This window comes from Labrus bergylta, chromosome 2 (genome assembly GCF_963930695.1).
Source record: "Labrus bergylta chromosome 2, fLabBer1.1, whole genome shotgun sequence".
Taxonomy (NCBI): Eukaryota; Metazoa; Chordata; class Actinopteri; order Labriformes; family Labridae; genus Labrus; species Labrus bergylta.
Genome location: NC_089196.1, coordinates 35660180 through 35667679, shown reverse-complemented (window position 1 = coordinate 35667679; position 7500 = coordinate 35660180). Strand labels below are relative to the sequence as shown.

Below are 7500 nucleotides of genomic sequence, written 5' to 3'. Positions count from 1 at the left end.
TACTCAGAGCACCTGTCCTCAGTACACCTGTCGTCCTCAGTGCACCTGTCGTCCTCAGTGCACCTGTCGTCCTCAGTATACCTGTCCTCAGTACACCTGTCCTTAGTGCACCTGTCCTCAGTACACCTGTCCTCAGTACACCTGTCCTCAGTACACCTGTCCTCAGTGCACCTGTCGTCCTCAGTATACCTGTCCTCAGTACACTTGTCGTCTTCAGTACACCTGTCGTCTTCAGTACACCTGTCCTCAGTGCACCTGTCCTCAGAGCACCTGTCCTCAGTACACTTGTCGTCTTCAGTGCACCTGTCGTCCTCAGTACACCTGTCGTCCTCAGTGCACCTGTCGTCCTCAGTGTACCTGTCGTCCTCAGTACACCTGTCCTTAGTTCACCTGTCCTCAGTACACCTGTCCTCAGTACACCTGTCCTCAGTACACCTGTCCTCAGTGCACCTGTCGTCCTCAGTATACCTGTCCTCAGTACACTTGTCGTCTTCAGTACACCTGTCGTCTTCAGTACACCTGTCCTCAGTGCACCTGTCCTCAGAGCACCTGTCCTCAGTACACTTGTCGTCTTCAGTGCACCTGTCGTCCTCAGTATACCTGTCCTCAGTACACCTGTCGTCTTCAGTGCACCTGTCGTCCTCAGTGCACCTGTCCTCAGTGCACCTGTCCTCAGTACACCTGTCCTTAGTGCACCTGTCCTCAGAGCACCTGTCCTCAGTGCACCTGTCCTCAGTACACCTGTCCTCAGAGCACCTGTTCTTAGTACACCTGTTGTCTTCAGTGCACCTGTCGTCCTCAGTGCACCTGTCCTCAGTGCACCTGTCCTCAGTGCACCTGTCCTCAGTACACCTGTCCTCAGAGCACCTGTTCTTAGTACACCTGTCGTCTTCAGTGCACCTGTCGTCCTCAGTACACCTGTCCTTAGTGCACCTGTCCTCAGAGCACCTGTCCTCAGTGCACCTGTCCTCAGTACACCTGTCCTCAGAGCACCTGTTCTTAGTACACCTGTCGTCTTCAGTGCACCTGTCGTCCTCAGTGCACCTGTCCTCAGTGCACCTGTCCTCAGTACACCTGTCCTTAGTGCACCTGTCCTCAGAGCACCTGTCCTCAGTGCACCTGTCCTCAGTACACCTGTCCTCAGAGCACCTGTTCTTAGTACACCTGTCGTCTTCAGTGCACCTGTCGTCCTCAGTGCACCTGTCCTCAGTGCACCTGTCCTCAGTGCACCTGTCCTCAGTACACCTGTCCTCAGAGCACCTGTTCTTAGTACACCTGTCGTCTTCAGTGCACCTGTCGTCCTCAGTACACCTGTCCTTAGTGCACCTGTCCTCAGAGCACCTGTCCTCAGTGCACCTGTCCTCAGTACACCTGTCCTCAGAGCACCTGTTCTTAGTACACCTGTCGTCTTCAGTGCACCTGTCGTCCTCAGTGCACCTGTCCTCAGTACACCTGTCCTCAGTGCTGAGTTCAGGAGCAGAGAGTTGGGGCCCTTTTTTTTAAGAGATGATGGGATGTAACAAATCATATCATCTTATATTGAAACTTCGTATTGCACCTCACCATGTCGTATTTGTCGTATCGTACCATCATGTATCCGATCATTTTGCATCGTTGTTTAGAAGTTCAGTGGCTCTAAACTCGCAAGTTTTACCATCAGACTGACAAAAAGTTCTGAGTGTGACAGTGAGACAAACAGAGCTCCTCTCGGCCTGACATCTGCACAGACAGAACATTGTGAACAGTGAAGTGTGATGCGTGCTGTCTCTCCACTTCCTGTTATTGTCCGGCATGTTTGAATGGCGTCTGGAGCCCGCTGCACCTTCCCAGCAGATGGACTGCAAATATGGCCTCTGATTTATCTGGCCACTGATTAACTGTGAGAAAACAACACTCCACCAAATGTGTATGTGTCTGTGTGTGTGCGGGGGGAAGGGGGGGGGGGGGACGCTAATATATTCATGAAAATGTATTCATAAAAAATGATAATTGTGATGGAGAGCCCTCGGCGGCTCGGAGGATGAGTCAATAAAAAGCAGGAGGAATTGACAGGCGCCTGTTATATGGACAGCACTCGCAATAACAGATGGGGGGGCAGAGGGACGGGCCGAGCGCTGATTGATCACACCAGAGTGGGGGAGTGTTAAAAATGTTACGCAACAAGCTTTCAGTTTCAGTTTTGTGCAGGACTTCATATCATACGTGACTGATATTCTCGACGCTTCACTTCGTCTCAGAACGAGGCTCTCAGAGCTCAGAAATAAAAACATTTAAAAGATGATAATGAGTGAAAGTTAAACTTCCAGATGAGTTTGTTTTTTCAGCTCTCAGAGCGAGAGAGCGGGCGAGCGTTTAGCAGCAAGTTGGACAACACTCAGACGTAGATGAATGTCAGCCATTATCGCGGGCGGCCATTTGTGCTGGTATTTGACTCGCTAATGATCGTCTTCCAGGCAGGGTTCATCAGCACACACGCACACACAAACACACACACACACACACACACACACACACACACACACACACACACACACACACACACACACACACACACACACACACACACATATAGCATTGAATTGGTGAGGGTGTGTTTCTGAATGGCATGGGATTAATGTCACAGAGTCCATGACACCAATCCCATGCCATTCAGATTCTTGGACCCACATTAACACATGCACACTCTCCCTCTCTCTCTTTCTATCTCTCTCTCACACACACACACACACACACACACACACACACACAAACACACACACACACACACACCCTTCCTGTTTGCCTCTCAAAGCACTCAGTCAGTATATGTGTTTTGTCTGTTTCTGTGGAGGGACTCTGACGACAGATTTTTCAGGGTTGGAGGTCTGACATCACTCCTGGTGGACCTCTGGCCCGCTCAGACCCCCTGCTGGTCGGTGCCAGCCTCGTATGTTGGCAGGCCCACCTGGACCAGCACCTGCTTCTGTCTGTGGCAGAAAGACGAGTGCTGGGAGAGGAGGGGGCTGTTAGCTTATTTTAAAGAGCCAGTAGGTCTCGTTTCATCATCTCACACACAAAGCTGCAGTGACGTCTGAATAATATTATTGTTTGTGTTTAGCACTCACACCTGGAGTCACACAAAGGAGAACTAAACCCTAAACCATACCTTCACTGAAGTTCCCATAACACTGCAGTTCCTCTAGTGTCCACTAGAGTCTGTCTCCTGCAGTGAGTCAGTCCCCATAGAGCCCCATGTTAAAATGTCCAACTTTACAGCTGCAGTTCCTCCAGTGTCCACTAGAGTCTGTCTCCTGCAGTGAGTCAGTCCCCATAGAGCCCCATGTTAAAATGTCCAACTTTACAGCTGCAGTTCCTCCAGTGTCCACTAGAGTCTGTCTCCTGCAGTGAGTCAGTCCCCATAGAGCTCTATGTTAAAATGTCCAACTTTACAGTGTCCAATAAGTCTGAGATACATTTTGTTTATTGTTAGCAACAATTAGCAGCTAATCTGAGTCTGTAAGAAACATACCTGAACTGTACAGTTATACATCAAATTTGTCTACATGCATGTGAGTGTGTGTGTGTGACAGAGAGTAACAGAGAGACAGAGTTGGCAGCAGTGTCTGAGCCATTCAGTAAGGTCAGCTAGCTCGCCCCTCTCCAGAATATCCCTGTGAGAGAGAAAGGGAAGGGGGGGGTATTTTACCTAATAATGCTGCGCCAAGATCTGCTGAGTGTTGGGTGTGAGGGGAGGGGCAATATATGACCAGGACCCGTGAGGGGAAGAGAGACACTATCTGACTCTCTGCACACTCCAACCACTGACTGATATCTCAGTCATTATTGACACGAGCACGACTGTTTAATTTTAGAGAAGAATTATTATAGCAAACATCACGGACCTGGATGTTCCACAGAAAGGCCAGAGGGGGAGCTACAGAGTCATAATCTGCAGAGTAGAGCCGCTATTGAGCTGCAACCTCTGGTGTTAAAAGTGGAAGCCAATGTTGAACCGAGAAAAAAAAGCTGCAGTTCCTCCAGTGTCCACTAGAGTCTGTCTCCTGCAGTGAGCCAGTCCCCATAGAGCTCCATGTTAAAATGTCTAACTTTACAGCTGCAGTTCCTCCAGTGTCCACTAGAGTCTGTCTTTCTCACACACACACACACACACACACACACACACACACACACACACACACACACACACACACACACACACACTCAGCAGAGCTCCAACACATTTGAGATCCATGAACAAATATGAATCTTTAATATTTAAGTGTTGGTATTAATTATGCATAAATGGGGCACTTTGCAAATGGAAGAGATTAATTATGTTGATAGAATTGGACTTCATGTGGAGGTTAATATAATAATGTTTGGATTATATTTGCTGTAATGGATTCACAGTCGTCTCTTATTAATTGGATTGATGACAGCTGAAAGCCGGCGGGTCATTTGTGCGCCATCGAGGACTCACATTAGTCAAGTTGGATAAAGAGTGTGTTCATGACTTTTAAAGGAGGAGGTGTCACATCCACTCTTCTTCTTCTTCTTCTTCTTCTTCTTCTTCTTCTTCTGTGGTTAAAAATTGGACCATGTCGACACACAGAGACGCTGTTTGCTCTGAAGCACAGCTAGGGGAGTGTGTTTGTGATTCAGACCGTTTGTTTGGGACTCATTCCATCACTCAGACTTCCTGTCCTCCTGTCCCTCCTCCATCACTCAGACTTCCTGTCCTCCTGTCCCTCCTCCTTCAGTCAGACTTCCTGTCCTCCTGTCCCTCCTCCTTCAGTCAGACTTCCTGTCCTCCTGTCCCTCCTCCATCACTCAGACTTCCTGTCCTCCTGTCCCTCCTCCATCAGTCAGACTTCCTGTCCTCCTGTCCCTCCTCCATCACTCAGACTTCCTGTCCTCCTGTCCATCCTCCATCACTCAGACTTCCTGTCCTCCTGTCCATCCTCCATCAGTCAGACTTCCTGTCCTCCTGTCCCTCCTCCTTCAGTCAGACTTCCTGTCCCTCCTGTCCCTCCTCCTTCAGTCAGACTTCCTGTCCTCCTGTCCCTCCTCCTTCAGTCAGACTTCCTGTCCTCCTGTCCCTCCTCCATCAGTCAGACTTCCTGTCCTCCTGTCCCTCCTCCATCACTCAGACTTCCTGTCCTCCTGTCCATCCTCCATCACTCAGACTTCCTGTCCTCCTGTCCCTCCTCCATCAGTCAGACTTCCTGTCCTCTTGTCCCTCCTCCATCACTCAGACTTCCTGTCCTCCTGTCCATCCTCCATCACTCAGACATCCTGTCCCTCCTCCATCACTCAGACTTCCTGTCCTCCTGTCCATCCTCCATCACTCAGACTTCCTGTCCTCCTGTCCCTCCTCCATCAGTCAGACTTCCTGTCCTCTTGTCCCTCCTCCATCAGTCAGACTTCCTGTCCTCCTGTCCCTCCTCCATCACTCAGACATCCTGTCCCTCCTCCATCAGTCAGACTTCCTGTCCTCCTGTCCCTCCTCCTTCAGTCAGACTTCCTGTCCTCTTGTCCCTCCTCCATCACTCAGACATCCTGTCCCTCCTCCATCACTCAGACTTCCTGTCCCTCCTCCATCAGTCAGACTTCCTGTCCTCCTGTCCCTCCTCCTTCAGTCAGACTTCCTGTCCTCTTGTCCCTCCTCCATCACTCAGACATCCTGTCCCTCCTCCATCAGTCAGACTTCCTGTCCTCCTGTCCCTCCTCCTTCAGTCAGACTTCCTGTCCTCCTGTCCCTCCTCCATCACTCAGACTTCCTGTCCTCCTGTCCCTCCTCCATCACTCAGACTTCCTGTCCCTCCTCCTTCAGTCAGACTTCCTGTCCCTCCTCCTTCAGTCAGACTTCCTGTCCCTCCTCCATCAGTCAGACTTCCTGTCCTCTTGTCCCTCCTCCATCAGTCAGACTTCCTGTCCTCTTGTCCCTCCTCCATCACTCAGACTTCCTGTCCTCCTGTCCATCCTCCATCACTCAGACATCCTGTCCCTCCTCCATCACTCAGACTTCCTGTCCTCCTGTCCATCCTCCATCACTCAGACTTCCTGTCCTCCTGTCCCTCCTCCATCAGTCAGACTTCCTGTCCTCTTGTCCCTCCTCCATCAGTCAGACTTCCTGTCCTCCTGTCCCTCCTCCATCACTCAGACATCCTGTCCCTCCTCCATCAGTCAGACTTCCTGTCCTCCTGTCCCTCCTCCTTCAGTCAGACTTCCTGTCCTCTTGTCCCTCCTCCATCACTCAGACATCCTGTCCCTCCTCCATCACTCAGACTTCCTGTCCCTCCTCCATCAGTCAGACTTCCTGTCCTCCTGTCCCTCCTCCTTCAGTCAGACTTCCTGTCCTCTTGTCCCTCCTCCATCACTCAGACTTCCTGTCCTCCTGTCCATCCTCCATCACTCAGACATCCTGTCCCTCCTCCATCACTCAGACTTCCTGTCCTCCTGTCCATCCTCCATCACTCAGACTTCCTGTCCTCCTATCCCTCCTCCATCAGTCAGACTTCCTGTCCTCTTGTCCCTCCTCCATCAGTCAGACTTCCTGTCCTCCTGTCCCTCCTCCATCACTCAGACATCCTGTCCCTCCTCCATCAGTCAGACTTCCTGTCCTCCTGTCCCTCCTCCTTCAGTCAGACTTCCTGTCCTCTTGTCCCTCCTCCATCACTCAGACATCCTGTCCCTCCTCCATCACTCAGACTTCCTGTCCCTCCTCCATCAGTCAGACTTCCTGTCCTCCTGTCCCTCCTCCTTCAGTCAGACTTCCTGTCCTCTTGTCCCTCCTCCATCACTCAGACATCCTGTCCCTCCTCCATCAGTCAGACTTCCTGTCCTCCTGTCCCTCCTCCTTCAGTCAGACTTCCTGTCCTCCTGTCCCTCCTCCTTCAGTCAGACATCCTGTCCCTCCTCCATCACTCAGACTTCCTGTCCTCCTGTCCCTCCTCCATCAGTCAGACTTCCTGTCCTCTTGTCCCTCCTCCATCAGTCAGACTTCCTGTCCTCCTGTCCCTCCTCCATCACTCAGACATCCTGTCCCTCCTCCATCAGTCAGACTTCCTGTCCTCCTGTCCCTCCTCCTTCAGTCAGACTTCCTGTCCTCTTGTCCCTCCTCCATCACTCAGACATCCTGTCCCTCCTCCATCACTCAGACTTCCTGTCCCTCCTCCATCAGTCAGACTTCCTGTCCTCCTGTCCCTCCTCCTTCAGTCAGACTTCCTGTCCTCCTGTCCCTCCTCCATCACTCAGACTTCCTGTCCTCCTGTCCATCCTCCATCACTCAGACTTCCTGTCCTCCTGTCCCTCCTCCATCAGTCAGACTTCCTGTCCTCTTGTCCCTCCTCCATCACTCAGACTTCCTGTCCTCCTGTCCATCCTCCATCACTCAGACATCCTGTCCCTCCTCCATCACTCAGACTTCCTGTCCTCCTGTCCATCCTCCATCACTCAGACTTCCTGTCCTCCTGTCCCTCCTCCATCAGTCAGACTTCCTGTCCTCTTGTCCCTCCTCCA

At 51.4% G+C, this 7500-nt stretch overlaps 1 protein-coding gene across 1 annotated transcript in view; it reads left to right on the top strand.

Annotated features, from left to right (window-relative positions):
- Positions 1-7500, top strand: part of LOC136181263 (uncharacterized) — a 23932-nt gene that overhangs the window by 1183 nt on the left and 15249 nt on the right. Inside the window, exon 5 of the mRNA XM_065962168.1 lies at positions 1-1446. This exon is cut by the window's left edge and continues 56 nt beyond it. Coding sequence (XP_065818240.1) covers positions 1-1446 — 1446 coding nt within the window. The remainder of the gene's footprint in view (positions 1447-7500) is intronic.